The sequence below is a fragment of the Nematolebias whitei genome, chromosome 22, assembly GCF_014905685.2.
Source record: "Nematolebias whitei isolate Nwh7 chromosome 22, NemWhi1, whole genome shotgun sequence".
In the NCBI taxonomy this organism is placed as follows: Eukaryota; Metazoa; Chordata; class Actinopteri; order Cyprinodontiformes; family Rivulidae; genus Nematolebias; species Nematolebias whitei.
The window spans coordinates 12,152,759-12,172,848 of record NC_056519.1 but is presented as its reverse complement, the minus strand read 5'-3'; the positions used below and the strand labels follow the sequence as shown (position 1 = coordinate 12,172,848).

The following is a 20,090-nucleotide window of genomic DNA, read 5'->3' as shown; positions in this document are numbered from 1 at the left end:
AAACAGTGCCTTTTATATCGGTGAGTTATTTTGATGGAATGGCCGATATTTAACTTTATCGCTAATATTGGCCGATACCGATACCATGCCGATAATATCGTGCATTCCTAATAATATTTTTGTCTCATTTCTTTAACTGGATTCTCTTTATCTACTTTTAGGACTTTTGTGAAAATCTGATAATGTTTTGTGTAATATTTATGCAGAAATATAGACAATTCTGAAGTCACAAACTTTTAAGCACACATTTGCATTTATATCCATATTAAAGTATTGTGCTAACTTACATTAATTTATGCACAATAAACCCAGACTCTTACCCTAAACCACACTCTAACCCATTAGTTCCCTCCTCAGCCCTAAACTTAACTCTAAAGCTACATTACACCAAATTAGAATGAATATTTGTCGCCCATAGAGACCACCGGTTCTGACAAGGCAGGTGATTATGCCAGAAAAGGTTCTATAAAATTAACAAAATATAAGTACATACACACAAATGGCTTTAGAAATCAGAAACATAATGCAACATTTCAATAAGCACACACACAAAAAAAAAACCTGCCAATCCAAAAACAAAATAGCCCATGAAAAAATATATAATAATAACTTTCACTAAACGTCACAAGGAAACCAAAAATACGTTCTAGGAATCATTAAATTTACAAGATGATGGCAAATAAAAAATGAGAAACATTAACTTAAATCATTTTGTTGTATATAATTTTTCAAAACATTTAAAATACAATCCCTTTTCAATTGATTCCAGCAGAAAATAAAATGGATACTGTACACCTTTTTATACTCTTGGTTTATTTAAAAACAAATAAATAATAAAAAATATATATATGTAGGTAAGTGTCAACAATGATTTTTAGTAAAGGCAAGTACAGATGTCCGCAACCTTTTCAAAAGAGCCATTTCTGCCCCTTTGCTCACTAAATAAATCCAGAAAACCTGCTTCAACTGTGATTATCAACTGGTGGCCCATGGGCCATTTTGAGGTCGTTGGAGCAGGCTTTTCTGACCACATTATAAAGCTCAAAATATATAATGAATTACACCATTTGCTTAATTTTTTTACATTTTAGGACAAAAGAAAAGACCATATTCATGTAAAGAATGAAATAAATCATAGCTTTTATGAATTTAGAAAAAAGTTTTTGAAAAAAAAGAGTCCTTTTTTCTGTGGAAAAGTTAGTGAAGTATCCCAATATAAGTAATAAAGCAAAAAATAAAAAATAAAACTTAATTGTGTGCATAAAATCTAAGTCATTTAGTTGCATATTTAATTGTGACTTATTGAATTTTATTTGAAAAAAAATATTTCCATTTACATAAATTATTATTTTTTAAATCTCAAGCTCGTACTAAAAAATATCCCTAAGAATTTCTGGTCCGGCTGCATTAATAGTAACATTCACGTAATTTCAGAAAATGGTTAAAAAGAAAGCCTTTTTCTGTTGTGGATATAAAATAAAATTTTGTGTTAATTGTGTTTAAAGCTTCAAAGGGCCGCAGACGAGGGACTAAAGAGCCACATGTGGCCCCAGAACCGCAGGTTGCAGATCCCTGGTCTAGTAGGTGGCAGTAGAGTTTTATGTCCTAACTTGTCTTCAGATTGTCTTATTACAAGTCTTATTACCGTATTTTTCAAACTATAAGGCACACTTAAAATTCTTAAATTTTCTCAAAAATCAACAGTGAGCCTTATAATGCGGTGCGCCTCATAGTGTGAAAAATACGGTACACTGAGCTCTGCTGCAGCCAGTCATCAGAATCTGGTCCTGGATCAGCTCCAGGGGTCAAAGCGATGCTTGGAGTTGTAGTTTTGCAGCTCGATTTGATCTTTGATCTGATTTATTAGAATCTGAGACAACAGGATGCCAACCAGCTGCAGAAAGAGACAACACAAGGAGACGGTGAGGACTCTGGGAAGCTTTACCCCTGAATGTGTTATTTGCGTGACGTTCTACCTGTGGTATTGCTAGTCCCAGTGCGATGCCTCCCAGGATGAACAGGTTGCTGTGGATCCAGTCAACCAGTTTGTCGATGCAGCCATCAGTGTGGATGTGCTCTTTAGCATCATTGTACTCTAACTTCTGCTTGTCCTGACCACACATGGTGTTGATCACCTGCACACAGAAGCATTTACATTTAAAATCCAGCAGAAATAAACATGATATTAGTCTGACTGGAAGGTGACCTGGTTTTTGGACATGATGCAGCAGGAGAAAGGGACAGAGCAGCGTTCACGGCTCGGGTTGTCCTCGCTGCAGTTGAAGTACATGTTCTCAGACCAGTCGGTGTAGGCCGTCCCGCCACAACACCCAAACTGAGAAGACGGGAGAAGTTAAAGTCTGCACGTATAAAAAATGGGTTTATAGCAGCTGCAACGATTTAAACAACAGTGAACCTAGGTTTACCTCCTCCTGGCCAAAGTCAATAAGGTTCTGCAGATCAATGTCGTCTCTGTAGTGGACGATGGCATTTTCGATTATTTCCGTTACTTTATGCCTTGCCTTGAAAGAACATTTAAAATAGATAGTTTGACATATTAGCAAAAATTAATAATCCCCTGTAAATAATTTAATAAAGATATTCAAACCACTTTGTTAACATATCCATTTGTGCTCATTTGATGACCTTATCTGAAAAGATGAAGCCCAGGACACCGGCTGCCAGCTGCAGCAGAAAAATGACCGTCAGACTGATGCAGAACTGGAAGAGAACAGATACTCAAGGTTATAATTCATACTTGTGCAACAATAAACACTAAAAACCACCGGTTAATAACAGCTCGATTTGTGACCCACTGCTGAGTCAAACTTGGAGCCGGGGTGGTTTTAACTTCACAGCTGAGTTACCAGTTTGACCCAGCAGCACACCGGGTTAAGTTTTCTACACAAAAATTTGCTTAAAATGACTAATTTATTATCAATTAGAGCTAGTTTAAGTTAATAGATCGTTACAGTTTGGGTTGGTGGCAGCTAGTTGGTGCTAACAGCTATTAGCATCAGCAATTTAGCATCAAGTAAAGTCATTAGGAACTCAAACTCAGTACAAACCAAAGTATTACAGAAGTAAACCAGGGTAAATATCTTCTTACAAGTTGTTTTGCCATCTTAAATGTGCCTATTATATCCTAAAGCGAGCTCCAGTCAGGTCTGAGTTCATCAAATTCTTTCTAAAATGATGTGCTCTGAATATAAGAAAAGAGATGATGTAGGGGCAGGGCAGCTGACTCGGGACCAGAAGGTCCCGGGTTCGATCCCTGGTTATTGCACATCTCGTAGTGTCTCTGAGCAGGACACCTTATTCCCAGTTGCTCCCAGCGCTTTCCATAGCTGCCCACTGTTCCACCTGGTGGTGGATGGGTTAAATGCAGAGAGCCAATTTCACCATTGCATGGGAACATACAATGATGACAACACATAACACACATTAATAAGATGCATTGACATAGTTCCTCTCTGACTCAACCTCTGCATCAAATCTTTTTGCCAAATATTTGGTCATTACAAGCCAACAGCTTTCACCCAACAATTAGGTTATCTACCGTACTTGCCGCCGTATAAGTCGCATCAGTCCAAATGTGTCTAATGAAGTGGGAAAAAAACGTAAATACGTTGCATCTATTATGCGTCACCACTGACCAACCAGAAACTTGGGCCGGTGTTGTGCCAAAAATCGATTGGCTGCCAAATGGCGGCTGCAGGAGCATGTTCCGGAGGACTTTAACAAGAATTTAACTAGATTAACAGTTAAAAACAATTTGTTTGCTCAAAACTATATCAAAGGTGTGTCTCAGTTGCACTTTTCCTTAATAAATGCACTTTGACGGTCAAATCAGCTGCATTTCGAAAGCAGAATAGCGACTGCGAGAGTGCGCAGAGGGACGACTCGCTGTGCATTTGTTTGAAATGTAACAAGATAACCACCTAAAAACAATTATTTGTTTGCTTGATATTACAGTAAAGATGTGTCTCTGTTGAACATTTCCTTAATAAATGCACTTTAATGGTCATATCAGCTGCATTTCTCCTGGGCGGTGCGGCGAAATGCAGCTGATTTGACGTTTGCTCCAAGAGTTCCGGAGCGAGACGAAGGTGGCTTGGTATGGCAAGCCAAGTGTCTCATTAATAGCCACTTTTACATTAGTCAAGCTTCCTCTAGTGGCTGAAAATGGTAGTGTTCAATATTTTCCATGTCAGAATGAATGAAATAGTTTGATCTCAGCCAAATATTGAGTTATAAATATGGAGGAATAAAACATAAATATGTCGCTTCACTGTATAAGTCGCACGTATGCTAATTTATGCAAAAAACTGTGACTTATACAGCTAAAAGTACGTTAAATAACCCAGCAGTTTTGAGTGAGTACATTTCACCAGTTATCTTTGAGTTTGTCTTGCACTGTTAGAAACCATGAAAATTGTAACAATACTTCATAAAAATATCCTCATACTGTCTGCAGGAGGCAGGTGTTTTCTCGTAGGGAGCCCACACAGCCACAGAAGGTGATAATGAACATGAGGACTCCTACAATCATGAGCATCATGGCAGGATCCACTGACAGGCACGCCAGAACTTTCTCTGAAACAGAAAAGAAGGTAGAAAATACCTAAACTGATGAAGCGCCCTGCCTGGCCTGATGAAGAGCAAAGTCTTGTCCTAACATCTGGAAAGATCATTTACCTGCATGCTTTACGGTGCGGGCGTACACTCCAATCACCACCATCACCAGAGAGATGATCTTGGCAGAACATGAGGGGGGAAAATGATTCATTTAATAAAAGTTAGGAGCATTTCATGATGACACGCCTGCAAAACCATTTCTTCCTCGTTTCACCTTAAGGGGATAAAGCAAGACGGGCAGAAGGAAGTATTGAATGTTTAACACCTGCACTCTGAATTCACTCGGACACTGATTATTATTATTTTTTTTATACAATGAAAGTCTGCTTTAACTAAACCAGCAATTAATCTGTAACCCTTCTCTAATAAACAAAGACTCTTTCACTCAGCTCTCCTCTCGAAGAATAAAAGGGAGGCTTCAGAATCTCTGTTTCAGCCTCTGAATGAAATGGATCCAGTTACAACGGCTGCACCCTCACGAGGTGGAAGGGCTTTCACAGAGAATCAACCGAATGTCACCAACAGGTGGAAACATTTTAGTTTGAATCCAGTAAAGCATTGTTGTTCGATGTCTAACTGAGATGTTAATATTTGACAGAACCTAATTCCAACGATTTAGAGAAAGCAGCAGAAAGAAGGTGCATGTGTTGTGTACTGAACCAAAATGTAGCCAGAGGCAGCAGAAATGACTAAACACATTCCAAACTGCCCAGCTTCAAGTTTTCACAAAGTCTTATCTTGTTTGTACACGACCACACTAAATATGAGGAACTAATCAGAGACACACCTGAAAACTGTCCTCAGCAGCTTTAATTCAACACTTGTGATAAAAAAACAACAGTTTTTAAATCTCCGCAGGTTTCATCAGGAACAAATCTGCTGAGAAAATGCAGCATAAACCTACAGTCACCTGATGCTCAAACCCTCTTAACTTTGTTGACAACTCACTGCTGGGCTTTCTTAGCTAATTTCAACTGAACTATGTTGCATTTGAACAAATAAAAGTTGAAGGACTTTGAATAAAGCAACACAAAAAGTGAATTCTGTTGAGTCTTTTCAGTGATTTGACAAATGGATTGACAAGTTCAGTACTTGTGAAAAAAAAAAGAAAAAAAAAGAAAAGCAGATGTGTAAATAACCGTCTGAAGATAATTTGAATTAAAGTTATAAAAGTCTATGATAAACCACCAGGATTTCCTTGACCCGCGTTTTGATTCTTTCCAGTCAGGACAAGCATCAAAAATGATCACTTACCCAGAAAATAAAATTAAAGAAGAACAGCAGGTATTTTACAACTGGACTGACAAACGTGAAGTCCTTGCGGTGTCCAGCTGCGCCCCCGCGCCTTCCCTCCATGGCGACTTAACAGCGTCTTCTCCAAGGTGCGCACAGGGAAGACGAAGGTCCAACTGATCATGCATGATGATGGTTGTGCACTAGAGGGAAGCATAGAGGACTTTACTAACTGGTTTACAGAACATATTTTAAATGCTGCCAAGTGTAGTATCTCCAAAAATAGTAACAAAGGGCAGGACAAAAAAGTGGTCCCTTGGTGGAATGGTGTATGCAGCAGTAGGTTAAAGTGCAAGAATGTTAGAAAACAACAACAACATAACACTAGAAAACAATGGTTTACAAAATGATGGTGGCTGGCAATATGATTAAGAATAAAGAAAATGGAGATACAGCTCCACCATAGGCTCAGAAATAAAACTACAAAATGACTGATTAGTTTGAAGAAAAAAAAAGTGGGAAAATACATGGAGTTATAATCCCAGCACAAGAGGTCACAAGAGTTCAAATAAAGAGAAGGCAGTTGTACTGGGTGAGACATTTAAAGCAGTACATAGTGGTCCTCTTGCCCTGTTTGTCAACAGCACCGGTGTAACACCATATTCTGTGACCACCGTATATTGTGACCGTAGGGGAGGGGGGGGGGGGGGTGGGGGGGGGGGCACTGTTGCATTTTGCCATGATATTAGTGATCTAACCACTAATATCATGACAATTATGGAAATATAGACGGTCACAGAATATGATAGCTTTTATCAGCTATTGCAAAGTACGGTGTAAAAATGCAACAGCACCGCCTACGGTCACGATATACGGTGGTCACAGAATATGGTGTAACACCCGTGCAGTGTCGCTTTGATGAACACGTTTTTTTTTCCAAAAAGTGTTTTGCGTCAGATACCTTACCTGACACAACCCTCACCATTTTCACGGACTTGGGCTCAAGAGATGCGCTGGCTTGTGTTCCCTAGTAGGTAGGTGTAAAAAGTAAAACTTTTATTTTGAAGCTAAACGTGACGGACCGTGCATTTCCACAACATCCGTTTTACCCGGAAGTTATTTGCGAGCTATGTAAGAAACCAGTAAACTAGCATTTTGCATTTTGTGAAGACTTATGGGTGGACACAATGGCGTGGAACAGCAAAGGTTTGTAGAGTTGCTTAGCTAGTTGATTTTCCAATATCCGTACTTTGTTAATTTAGCAGGTAATACAACAAATAAACCGCAATGCTAACGTTAGCTAATCTACTGCACATTTTTTTAAATGACACACTGCACCCCCCTGCACATGCTTGTACAGTACAAATATTTTATTCTGCATCCCATCATTTTACTGTCGTGCATGTGGTGTTTTCGGCAGACTCCCCTCTTCCTCCAGCCTCCTTGAAGCTGCTGGTCCCTCCAGTAAGACTCATGTCTGCCTTCATGTGGAAAGTGGTGCAGCGGGACAGCAGCGTGCTGCAGTATGAGAAGCTGCTGGACTTCATCAGTTTGGTAACAGAGATGGTCCCGGAGCTTCTCAGTCCCAGGCACAATGCAGAGCTCATGCTGGGCCTGAGAGCAAAGGTGAGGCTCCTCATTCTCATGTGGTGCATTCACTGACCCTGTCCTGTACTGTATATTAATGTGACCATTCAGGACAAGTTTTCCTCCACCGCTTGGTACTGAAATCTTGCAAATCAATGTCAAAATTTTATTTCTGACTCTGGATCCTTCATATGGAATGGGTAGGGCTGGCGTCATTTGACTTATTACAATCAAGAAATTTGTGTAATTTGTCGTAACAGTTATTCAGAATTTGTATAAATTAAAATCATTAATACTGCTTTTTTTTTAAATCAGTGCTGGAAAGAATCTCTGAATGTGTGACTGTGCATTTTATTATGATTGAAATTTAACTATTTGCAACAGTCTGTTTCTGTTTATATGAGAGGATTGTAAGATATGATTCATTAGTCTAAATCTAACCATTTCCATGGATAATCATGAGGATATTTGTGCTTCATGTCTGCTGTTTATTACATTATTCATAAAGATTCATACTTGCAGTTGACATTATTTGCATATTCCCTATCAGATGCTTCCATTTGAGTCTGTCTGCTCTATTACATGTTGTTTTGATGCTCTCCCATCTTTACTCTGTTGCAGCTTGTTCTTGAGCTGTGCCGTGGTGACGGTGTTGCCAACTTGAAGACCATCCAAGGCCACCTTGATAAAATTCACGCCTGCTGCGTTGAGCTGAGCACCTGCAGTCAAATTGTGGTGCTTCAAAAACACACACACACAATAAACACATACAAAACCGCCAACATAACTAACGGGACTTGTGTATTTTTAGCAGGAAACTGAGGATATTCTCAAGACCTGTTATAGCAACTTTGCCAGCCTGGTGCAGAAAATTTTAAATGTTCCCTTGGAAAAGGAACTCTTCTTCAAAGTGAGTTTGCATGTGAACAATTCACTTGTCTTTAAAGCAAGAAGATTTATTTATTTTCATCAAATGAGCAAATGGAGTTGTGTTAATATAGTTTCTCATATATATATTCTTATATTTTTAAATATTCCCCAACCATAGCAAACAGAATAAGATGTTAACCTGAATCAAAAACTAATATCTCATCGTTTGGATGTGTGTAGAAAGTTTTCCCCGAGAACTACGGTTCTGTTTACAACAAAAGGATCCAGCAGCTTGTGTCTGTGTTTCTGTCTCGACTGGAAGAGCTGATGCCCACACCAAACCTGCAGCAGGTAGTCCATTTAAGTTTGCGTGGTTGTGTTATGTGAGGACTTGCAGGAATATTTTTGTGGTAAATAATATAAAACGTCGTAAGGGAAAATTTGTACTTTTGCTCAGAGGCCTTTTAAGTGAGCTTCATATACTTAGTCATGGTTTTACAGACAACAGTTTTGCTCTCTGAAACATCTGCATCAGAGGAGTTTAAACATGATTTATCTGAACCATCGGCTCTGAAGACTCTGCTGGTTCACCACAGAGAGCTGGGGACCCTCAGTTCAGGTAAGAACAGAGATTTCTTCCCTCATTTTTCACCAAGAAGAAGAACATAGTTTCATTGTTTGTTATCAGATGTTCTTTTATTACAGCTTGTCCAAGCAATGACGAGGGTACAATTTTGTCCACACTGGCCTTCTCTAATCCAACTGAAGTGTTCAGTGAGGCTCATGATGATAAATATGACAGCGATGAAGGGTCGCTGGCATTGGAGGATTTGGAAGACTCAAATCAGTGCATCGCTGATACAGACGACTCGGATGAATGGATGCCAAAAAGTAAATCAGGTCAGTTGCAGAACAAAATTATTTTCAAATTTCTTCACTAAGCCAGTCTTGATTTTTTTTTTCGCCTCCTGTTTTTAGGCAGTTTATCCAGCTTATTCATCTCCTCCAAGGTTTCAGACACACCGCCTGAACCAAGAATGATCCGTGAGCACCAGAAAGCTGCTCTTGTTCAGAAAAAGAAATCGGTGAAAAAATGGAGAAGCAATTCTTTGCAAAAAAGCCAAGGCTTAAAGACTAAAAGTAAGAAACAAAAGCTCAGCGTAAACAATCAGAGGAGAGGCAAACAAAAAGGCAGCATTGAAAAACAGTTGGATAAGGAACAGAAGGAGGACAGCTCCAAAAAGAAGCGTCGCAGAAAAAGGAAAGAGCCAACTCTGGTTGATAAAAGGTTTCTGAGTATGCGACCTGTGAGCAAAAACTTCACGGAAGAAGAAATTAAATGTCCCACGTGCAAAAAAGTCTTTGAACATCCTAATCAGATGAAGACCCATGTGAAGCTGCACAACTTTCGCCATTACTGCACTGAGTGTGAGAGGGGATTCACAAGCAGGTCTGGCTTTTATTATCACCAGAAGATTCACAAAAAAGGACGAACATTCACATGCAACCAGTGCAACAAGGGATTCCTCTCCAGTAGTGCTCTCAAGCAGCACGAACGTGTACACGATGGTCCCCTCAACTTTTGCAAGATCTGTCAAAAAAACTTGTGCAAAAATGGCTTTATAAGACACATGCAGATGCACAGCGGGGAACGGAATTACCTTTGCACCACCTGTGGGAAGGCGTTTTTGACCTCCGGGGAACTGCGGCTGCACAATCGGACTCACACGGGCGAGCTGCCTTACACCTGCATCCACTGCGGGAAGGGTTTCTCCTGCAAGAGCCACCTAACTGTGCACACGCGTTCACACACAGGAGATCGTCCATATCTTTGCACAGAGTGCCCCAAACGCTTCATCACTCTGAACTGTCTGAAGAGGCACACGCTTAGCCACAACGGGGTGAAACCTTTCAAGTGTTCTCATTGTGACAAAGAATTCTCTCAGATTGGAAATATGAAAAGACATATGACAAGTCATAAACCATAGTATCTTCTTTTGATGGTTATTCTCTGTAAATTTGATTTTTTTCAATAATGTATTCTATGTTTTCTTTGCAGTAAACTCGCATAGAAAAATTAAAGTTATTCTTTAGTTTCTCTTTGAAGTGAAGTTGTTCTGAGTGTTATAATGGTGACTGAGTCACTTAATTTGAACCAGGAGTGTGAAACTCTTGTAGGATAAGAGTATTTTCGGGTTGAAATCTTGTGCAGCAGTAAAATATGTAAAATATTAAATATCGCCCCCTGCTGGTTGAAGCTGAAAGTCACAGTTGCTGATTTCTGTTCTTTGTTACCTGCAACCCCATACTTTTATTTTTCTGTAAAGTGCTGTAATTAGACTACTGCCATGAATTGAATTGAACTTTAAAAACTAGACATGTTGATCTTTTTGGATCCAAATCTAAACACTTGCTAAAAGAGGTTAAAGTTTATAAAGTCCACTAAATATCTGTACTGTAAGGAGATGCAATGTAGAGCAAAGAGGGAGGTAGCTAAGGCAAAGCAGAAGGTGTATGATGAGTTGTATGGGAGGCTCGACGCTAAAGAGGGCGAGAAGGACTTGTACCAATTGGCAAGACAGAGGGATCAGGCTGGAAAGGATGTGCAGCAGTTAGGCTTGTTAAAGATAGGAATGGTAATGTTCTAACAAGTGAGGAGATTGTGACGGTAAGATGGAAGGAGTACTATGAGGAGCTAATGAATGAAGAGTAGCTGTCATAGAAACTTCACTAGAAAGTGGGAAAGATTAGTGAGGGTGAAGTTCAGAAATCTCTGAAAAGAATGAAGAAAGGAAAGGCAGTAGGATCTGATGACATACCAGCGGAGGTTTGGAAATGTCTTGAACTTGGAGAGATGGCAGGAATGTTTTTGACTCAAATATTCAATGGCATATTTGAGGGTGAGAAAATGCCTGAGGAATGGAGAAGTGTGCTGGTGACCATTTTTAAGAACAAGGATGATGTACAGAGTTAGCAACTACAGGGGAATCAAGTTGATGAGCCACACAATGAAGATCTGGGAAAGAATTGTGGAAACTAGACTTAGATGAGAGTTGACAATTTGTGAGCATCAGTGGTTTCATGCCAAGCACCACAGATGCCATCTTTGCTTTGAGAATGCTGATGGAGAAGTACAGAGAGGGTCAGAAAGAACTCCATTGTGTATTTGGAAAAAGCATATGACAGGGTGCTGAGGGAGGGAGATGTGGTGTTGCATAAGGAATTTTGGAATGATAGAGAAGTATGTTAGACTGGTACAGGACATGTATGAGGACAGCAGGACAGTGGTGAGATGTGCTGTAGGGGTGACGGATAGATTCAAGGTGGAGGTGGGAGTGCATCAAGGATCTGCTCCTTGTTTGCTCTGGTGATGGACCGACTAACAGATGAGATCAGGCAGGAATCCCCGTGGACTATGATGTTTGCAGATGACATTGTGATCTGTGGTGAGAGCAGGGAACAGTTGGAAGAGAACTTGGAGAGGTGGAGATATGCACTTGAAAAGAGGAATGAAAGTCAGCCGTAAGACAGAGTACATGTGTGTGAATGAGAGGGAGGAGGTGGAACAGTGAGGCTACAACGAGCAGCACAAATGTGCCGGACTTTAAATACGTTGGATCAGCAATCCAGGAAAATGGAGAATGTCGTAAACAGGTGAAAAAGAGTCCAGACAGGATGGAGAAAAGTTTCAGGAGTGATTTTTGACAAGAGTGTCAGCAAAGTTTACAAGACAGCTGTGAGACCAGTTGTATGGTCTGGAGACTGGCATTGACAAAAAGACAGGAGAACGAACTGGAAGTGGCAGAAATGAAGATGTTGAGGTTCTCCTAAGGAGTGACAAGAATGGATAAGATTAGGAATGAGATCATCAGAGGTACAGAACAGGTTGAACAACTGAGAGATAAAGTTAGAGAGACCAGGCTGAGATGATTTGGACATGTCCAGAGGAGGGACAGTGGGTATATTGGTAGAAGGATGTTAGAAATGCAGCGGCCAAGAAAAAGACAGAAGAGATATGGATGCAGTTAGAGAGGACATGGAGGTAGTTGGAGTGAGGACAGAGTGAGATGGAGGAGTATGACTTGCTGTGGCGACCCCTGAAGAGGGTAACACTGAAAGAAGTATTTTTACCAGTGTCAAAACTATAGACTTAAACAGGAGCTCCAGTAAGAAGTAATGGTTTGATCATTCGTTTTTTTATAGTACTGTTGTATAGAATTTCTTATTTTAATGTTGACACATTTAATTTGTTATCAATGCACTGTAAAAATATGGATTGACTACATTTTCAATACACCAGACTTCTGAAGGAAACATTTGATCCACCAGCCTGCAGGGCTCAGTAATACCTACCTGTGACCGGTGTGAAGCGCTGGAACACAAGAAAAATGCAATTGTAGGAAATGCAATTTATTTGCAATTTTTAATAACATCATTCCTCCGATAAAAATGCAATGTTACAGGAATATACATCAGATATTAATTTAAAACTTGCTTTCAAGGGACCATACAGTCTAAATATACTTTTTCCTTTTTTTATTTACTGGTAGCGTGCGTTATAAGCAAGACAGACTCTGTCACCAATGACAGACTGACAAGTTACAGATACAAACTGTACATAACTTATTTACAAATTAACTTTTTTTTGTGCATTTTTTTATTTCACTTTTTTATGGAAAATAGGAGTAGAAAAAGTGATTGAATTAATATTCTGATTTATTTCATTTGTATTCTTTCCCTTTCTAATATCTAAAATGAAATGCAATAAAACAAAGGGGGGAAAAGAAAAGAAAAGATAAGAAGGGTGTGTCAACTGAGAGACCATGCAGTTCTTACCAAACAGAGATGAATAACTGAGGAAACAAGTGATGGGCCAGTGTTGCTTAGCAACCTTAGAACCAATGAAATTCCCCCTGTAGTAGAGGGGGGAGTGGCTTATGTTTAAAAAAAATAAAAATGGCCACCTGCCTCCAGAGCTAAACACAATAACACTCTAATTCATTATTTAGGCCATAATTAGTGCTGTTAATAAATAGTACATGTAACAGTAGCGCCATTACTAATATTACAACAAATTGGTCTCTGTGAACACCTCCCACCAAAACATAAGATTAATAAATTTTAAGGAACAAAAAACTGCTCAGTCATGTCAATAATGGCCCTTTTAACACTTTGCATGAGTAGTAGCCGAATACAATAAGACACTACAGATAATCACACAGCTCTGTCATCCACTCAGGCAATAAAGGAAGAAAAAAACGTTTCATTAGTCACTTCTAAATATGGAGCTGCTGCTGAATACAAGACGTGATGACGCCGTCGTTCTTTAAAGCTGCATTTGCTCACCCAGACACACAAGACACATTTATTTGCACTTATTTGTGCTCTAAAAAGGGACAATTTTGAGGTCTAATTTGGCAGAAATCAAAGCGGCAAAAACAATAAGGGATAAAAAAAATAAACCTTTACAGGCCTCAATAAGAGCATTGCTGTGTCCTACATTCAAGAAATGACTTTGTAGAGATAATTATCATTCACGGTGCGACATGAAGTAGCTCTTGTGTGTGAATTTGGAGATGGGAGGCAGATGCAAGCAGAAACATTCATGGTTCTCACGAGGATGAGTTGTTAAAGACGAGAACCTGTGCTGCATTGCAAAGCTGCTGCCACATCTCCGGAGTCTAATTTTCTGAATTAGTTCCCACAGAGAGTCCCTGTTAGAAACACTTGACATGAATAGTCATCAAAGAGACTTTAGATGGGGAATTCCTCTTGAAGAAAAATATATATTTTTTGTGTCGGATCTCTGATTTGGGGCTTAATGTAGTTTTTGCATAATCATATTGAACAAGGGCAAAACATGAAGCCTTAAAGTATTCACATAAAGGTGCTGATGTCTGTGCTGCTACACAATGAGTGAGTCACCGATCCACATGTTGGTTCTAACTGGGAAAGCAAACGTCTTCCATCCAGTAAAAAGGAAGAGCTCACAGACCATATGCTCAGTGAAGATGCTGCTCAGGGTGAGCTTCCCATCAAAAACTACAAAACACAGCTGCTTAATGTACAATTTAATCAAGCATTTTAAATGCAAATAGAATGTATCATTTCAGTTTTATGCAGATTATGCTCTCAAACCTTCCGAATGTCATCCTAATCCGGACGCGACTGCTGAATAAAATGCACTTCTGCCTTCGTCGTGCAGCAAACAAATGCAAACTCATCAGGGATTATTCCTCCACTTCAAAAGTGTCGTGTTGATGATAAAACCAGAAAAATGTCTGTTCTCTTCGTCAAACATAGAAAATGGCAGCATCCATAAACGCTCACAACGTCTAAAAACCTGATCCGGGCACATTTTTCCATATAAATAATCTAATAACCTCATAATTCTCTGTCAGACTGCAGTATCATGTACAAAACTGCCCTTCACCATGTTATAATTTAGATATATTTCCATTGCTTCATATATAAATTAAACAATACTTGCTTTATGTTCATATATTTAATAATATAGTCCACCATTTACCTTCTGTTCTCTTCCTGAAAGCCCTTATCATTAGGATGATAACATCTGTACAACAGAAAAACAAAAGTGTTTCTCTTTGGAAAAACAAAAGAGAATCAGTTTTCATTAGATTTCTTTGTCAACCAGCTAATCTACCTTTACCTAGAAAAGATAATAAAATCTATACTCAAAATAGCAATCTTCAAATATTTGTCAGGATTAAACGTGACCAACAAACACTTTGATTTACAAGAAAATATAAAGCGCTTCTTTAGCAACAATGAAAAGATCTGAGGGAAAATGCTCTCCAGCCTTTCTAAAATGGCAAAGTAGTTTATGGCAAACACACAACTGCTGTACTTTTAAGTGGTTCGTGTGTTTGTATAACACATTTTTAGGCAGATAAATGGTTCAAATTGAACTAATGTACCGTATTTTTTGGACTATAAGGCGCACTTCCTTTAATTTTCTCATAAATCAACAGTGAGCCTTCTAATCCGGTGCGCCTTATGTATTAATTCTGGTTGTGCTTCCTGATCTAGAACCGATTTTATGTGGTTCACGGCGCTCAAAAATATGTCAAAATGTTTTAGTTTCGCTTAATGCGCCTTATAATCTGCTGCGTCTTATAGTCTGAATAATACGGTATAGCAGATTTATTCTCTCTAATCATTAAAGCTAGAATCCTATCCGTTTGTTACTCCTAAGGTCCATTTTCGCCACAAGAAGTTCTGCTAAAAGCTCATTTCCAGGCTAAATCCAACATGTTTTTGCATAAACACGTAAAACACAAAATTCATTTTAATGCGCCAAAACGACCGTTTGGCGCTCTTAATGTAAAAAAAAAAAAACCTAACATCCAACCTCAGTCATTCAAAAAGAAACTGGCCATAGACTCAACTACTTTTTTTTTTGCTTCCTAGTCTGCAAAAAATGCAGATGAATTGAATTTCTATTCACAGATGTGGTTCAAATCCTCCAAGTTCACTCTTGGAAGAAAAACATAGAAGCTACACAAATTGAATGATTCAAAACCAACAAAAATCTAGTACTTTGGAGGTGTTTTTTCCCTTTCTTTTTGGCTTTTAGTTAAGATAATGTGTTTTGTTGATGTAGGATTACTTCTAGAGAGAGACGCCTCTCGATGCTACAGTATGACCGGAGCCTGTTTGTGCCGACAGGCCGCTGGTGCGCCGACATAATTAAGACATCTTCACAAAACAGAAACAAGCAAAAGCATGTTTGATTTCCAATCTGTCTGACGCTTAAAGTAGATTTCAATTGAAATTAGTCTTGCAGGATGATTTTCTGAATCCTATTTAAAAAGTTAAACAAGGGGCACCTTTTGGTCAGATTTCACTGCAATTAGCTTAGCACAAGAAGTAAGAAATATTTGATATTGGTTCATTATTTATTTATTGTATCAATGCTTTTTGGTTTCAGATCTTAGATAGTTTAAAAGCATGTTTATTTCCACTTAAACGGGGACGCATTTGTTAACTGCGTTTGAAAGTTGAGCAGCAGAGATGAGTAAGTGGGTCGCGCCGATGAAAACTTGCCAAATCTGCACGTTTGCATGCAGTCTAAAGGCTGAAAATACTCCAAATGATGCTAAAATGTGTAGTTTCTATGCGTTAACACAATGCTTTGTCTTCGGCAAAAAGATTGACATTACTTCAGCTTTTGGTTAAATTACAGTAGAAGTGGGACTTCATACTCTGTCAGCAGGTCTTAAAACACACATCCAATAAATCCACATTCCCATTTAGGTCCTCTGTCTTTTTCTCATCCTAAAATTCTGGGGATTAAATATTCTATATTTGTATACATTTTGATATATTCATATAGTTTATAAAAATATACAATCATCAGCTAGAGGTGAGACAAAATATATAATCAGTTATATAAGTATCACTAAAGAGAGCAACCCATGCACGTGAAATGTTACTTGAATATATAATGGACCATGTTAGAACTTAATCCACCCTGACATGATAAAAAGAAAGACATTCTTCATCCAACAGCTGTTCTTCCCATTATCATCCACTAAATAGATTGTCATCCATCCCATAAATAAAATTAAACCACTTTCATTTGAGATTACTTCAGTTTTAAGCTGCAGTTTTTGCTGCAGAGGGAGCGATTTTAGTTGAATTTTCTGCAGGTGAAGATGAATGCAGGTGCAGCTTATTGGCCGGACGCAATGCTACAACAGACACACACAAAGACACACGGGACGGGACTTGTCAAATACAGGTGTAAGGCATGGATTTCCAGTGGAACAGCTCCACAGCTTTAATTTGGTGCCTGCTGGTTAACAAGCACACCAAACAGAAACAAACCACATGTTCATCTGTCAATAACACTTGATCCTGCAAGTACTGATCAAATAAAGTTTTACTGGCAGGAGGGCTAAATACGCAAGTTTCAGGGTTAAACTCTCATTATTAGATCATCTTCTTGCAAGCTGAGGATAGCATTAAAGACAAAGTGACAAAGTCTATTATCTAATTTATTCATATCCATCTTTCTCAGGGTTTATGGCTAGGAAATAAATAGGAGCCCATAAGACACAAGATATGCAAAACCCTCTTCTAAATATCTCCCCGCTGCTGTAAAACTCCAAACAGGCATGAAGAGAAGAAATCTCGATGCAAAACAGTGCTCGTAACACTAAATGGAAAAAGGCTACACTGTAAAAACGTGAACACTTCACCTGATCAGAACGAAACAAGAACAAATACAGGAGCGCCTAACCAGCATGTGAGCGGCGTTTAATACTGATGCTAGATCCCCAGAAGATAAACCATTCAATAAAAAAACAGGAACAAAACAAGATAAAAGAATGTGAAAAGTTTTGGAATAAACAAGAAACTAGGTGAATGTTCTCGCTCAATTTACTTGTGTAAATTGAAAAATAAAATACCATTTTCAGGTCACCGTTCCAGTAGATCTGTGTGACCAACATCCCAATAAATGCATCTTCACTAAACTGCCATGTGACGTACCTGATTTCAAGTATGTGTCGATTTTACTGTTGAACCGCTGAGTTCACTTAACAAGGTAACAAACAGAAAAATGAAACATCTTCATGACTTTATATCTCCTTTAATACTTTTATATGTATATATTTTCTCCGGGAACTTTATACACAGTCATAGTTATTGCATTGTTTTTGCATATCTTGTGCAGGAGTACACCCGCATGTATTATACTACAACACCTCAACGCTAATCACATTAAAAACTGCAATGCTGCTCAACTTGACACGGGGACACCACAACGCTCTGGTTCTTTCTCAGTGGGTGATGGGACAGCCTCAGAGACAAAAATCAGACCTGGTGTGGCACTTCTGATATGCAGGGGTTACTCTGTGCATGTCTGACCCATGTTAGAATAAAAAAGGTGACATATTTGGGTTGAAGATGGTTTCAAAGATGACGTGCAGGTTACTGCTGTCGTTCATGTGGTTTATGATCGGCTGTAAGAACATTCATGGTAGTTGCCAGGCGGGCAGCTGCTTGGATACAGAAAATACATTTCACATGTCTACATATCTTTTGATAATTTTGGGCTAATAGTCTCCATGTCTACATGAACAAGTTAGACTGGGCAGCTTTTAATTGAAGTCATATTTTTGCCTTGTGCACAAACATCCAGTCTTTTAGACCTCACCGGAAATATCCTTAAGCGCTTGCCACACAACGACTAGCCAGATTCCCGATTAATTTAAATCAGAACAATTTAAAGAAATGCTAAATATATCTCTGTGATGGATTTGTTGGGGGGAGTGAAAACAGATTTTCTTGCGGTAACCACAAAACGCCACTTAAACAACACTCAACATTCACATTTAGATTGCATAATAATGACAGAAGTCTGTTCCTGGCACAGGATGCAGGGTATATGGCAGTGTGTTTATGCATACTCGTCCCTGCCACAAACCCGCTCTGCTTTATGTGGAGGAATTAGAGCTAAACCAAAGAAAGAACTTATGGGCCTGTCTGACAGTGTTTCTGTGAGGGCTTTTTACACATTTAAAATAGTTTAATTCATAGAAATGTGTCTCAAAACACATCTGAATTACTTGGAGGATAACACTTTCCTTGTCTAATGCTTTTATTTTCATTTTAAATTGTGAAAATGTCGACATGATAATAAGATAATACTGCATTGAATAGAAATACTTGCGAATGCAAACAGAGACCACTGAGCCGTGGCATGGACATCCCATCTTGCATCAACGTTATCTTAAGTGAATTGGTAAAAATCTCATCTTCTAGAGCAGAGGTCTGCAACCTTTGCGATAAAAAGAGCCATTCCCCCCCCCCCCCCCCCCACACTTTGCTTTAGTTAACCCACTCCATTAGTTAATTACAGTGTGTCCAGCTCTGAAAAACCTGCTACAACTGTGTACTGTCAACTGGTGGCCCGTGGGCCATTACAAGGTTGTTGGAGATGGCTTTTCTGGCCAGTGGGGGTGATATTATAAAACGAAAAATGTCTAACTATTATTAAAATCTATTGGTAGTTTTACATTTTAATACAAAATTAAAGGCCAGATTCACATAAAGAAAGAAAAACTATATAATTTGTAATAATTTTATAACAATTTAAACACTGATCTCTTCAGGCCGATGGGAGTTTTCTTAATTGTTGAAGAATTAATTATCTTACTTAAAGCGTAAAGTTAAAAACAGTATGAAATTAGGCCAGTTTGTTGGATATCCAATTACATTTTTAAAGAAAAATAAATACTTGCATTTACTTTGACTTTGTTTTTTGTGTTTTATTCTTAGTATTATCAAAGTTACTCACCAAATTCTTTCTCAGCAACTTGTCTTAAAGATATTCCAAAACATTCTGGTGGTTTTGAGAGAAAGATCACGCTGTGAGACTGGAAGTCAACTTGAAGTGGCTAACAAACTGCTAGCATGATGTAGTCCACGTTTTACGCCTTGTATTTGTGTTATCCTTCACATAATTGAAAATGACATTTTCATTGTTGATAATAATTTCAATAAAATTCAGTTTTATTTTAGTTTTGTTCAAAGCCTGAAAGAGTTGCTGCAGAGGTACCGAGAGCCACATGTGGCTCCAGAGCCGCAGGTTGCAGACCCCTGATCTAGAGTTTATTAGGAGGAAAAAAGTAAAAGCCCCACAGAATATAATTATCCTTTGAAGATGACAGCTGTATGAGTCTTAGCCAATTTAGTTCAGTTTAAACCAACAACAATCACATGTGATGAATAAT

General features: G+C 38.7%; 2 protein-coding genes across 2 annotated transcripts; one reads left to right on the top strand and one right to left on the bottom strand.

Moving 5' to 3' along the window:
- Window positions 1–1,725: 1,725 nt before the first annotated feature.
- Window positions 1,726–6,005, bottom strand: tspan33a (tetraspanin 33a). The gene is made up of 8 exons (XM_037695637.1): window positions 5,893–6,005; window positions 4,699–4,756; window positions 4,469–4,596; window positions 2,647–2,721; window positions 2,427–2,522; window positions 2,207–2,335; window positions 1,977–2,135; window positions 1,726–1,894 (listed from the first exon to the last, which is right to left on the bottom strand). The coding sequence occupies exons 1-8, from the start codon at window positions 5,992–5,994 to the stop codon at window positions 1,793–1,795; spliced, it is 849 nt and encodes a 282-aa protein (XP_037551565.1). The 5' UTR covers window positions 5,995–6,005; the 3' UTR covers window positions 1,726–1,792.
- Window positions 6,006–7,005: 1,000 nt separating this feature from the next.
- Window positions 7,006–10,373, top strand: LOC119428185 (zinc finger protein 25). The gene is made up of 8 exons (XM_037695829.1): window positions 7,006–7,077; window positions 7,292–7,497; window positions 8,080–8,190; window positions 8,273–8,368; window positions 8,569–8,679; window positions 8,830–8,947; window positions 9,034–9,228; window positions 9,307–10,373. The coding sequence occupies exons 1-8, from the start codon at window positions 7,059–7,061 to the stop codon at window positions 10,314–10,316; spliced, it is 1,866 nt and encodes a 621-aa protein (XP_037551757.1). The 5' UTR covers window positions 7,006–7,058; the 3' UTR covers window positions 10,317–10,373.
- Window positions 10,374–20,090: the final 9,717 nt, after the last annotated feature.

What these genes read in the sequence shown, in the direction of transcription:
- tspan33a (XM_037695637.1), bottom strand. Translation starts at nt 5,994, where the DNA reads ATGGAGGGAAGGCGCGGGGGCGCAGCTGGACACCGCAAGGACTTCACG. An exon ending in TCTTTAATTTTATTTTCTGG is followed by an intron (nt 4,757 to 5,892) that starts GTAAGTGATCAT and finishes TGTTCTGCCAAG; the next exon opens with ATCATCTCTCTGGTGATGGT. An exon ending in GCTTCATCTTTTCAGATAAG is followed by an intron (nt 2,523 to 2,646) that starts GTCATCAAATGA and finishes TGTTCTTTCAAG; the next exon opens with GCAAGGCATAAAGTAACGGA.
- LOC119428185 (XM_037695829.1), top strand. An exon ending in TGCTGGGCCTGAGAGCAAAG is followed by an intron (nt 7,498 to 8,079) that starts GTGAGGCTCCTC and finishes ACTCTGTTGCAG; the next exon opens with CTTGTTCTTGAGCTGTGCCG. An exon ending in CCACACCAAACCTGCAGCAG is followed by an intron (nt 8,680 to 8,829) that starts GTAGTCCATTTA and finishes ATGGTTTTACAG; the next exon opens with ACAACAGTTTTGCTCTCTGA.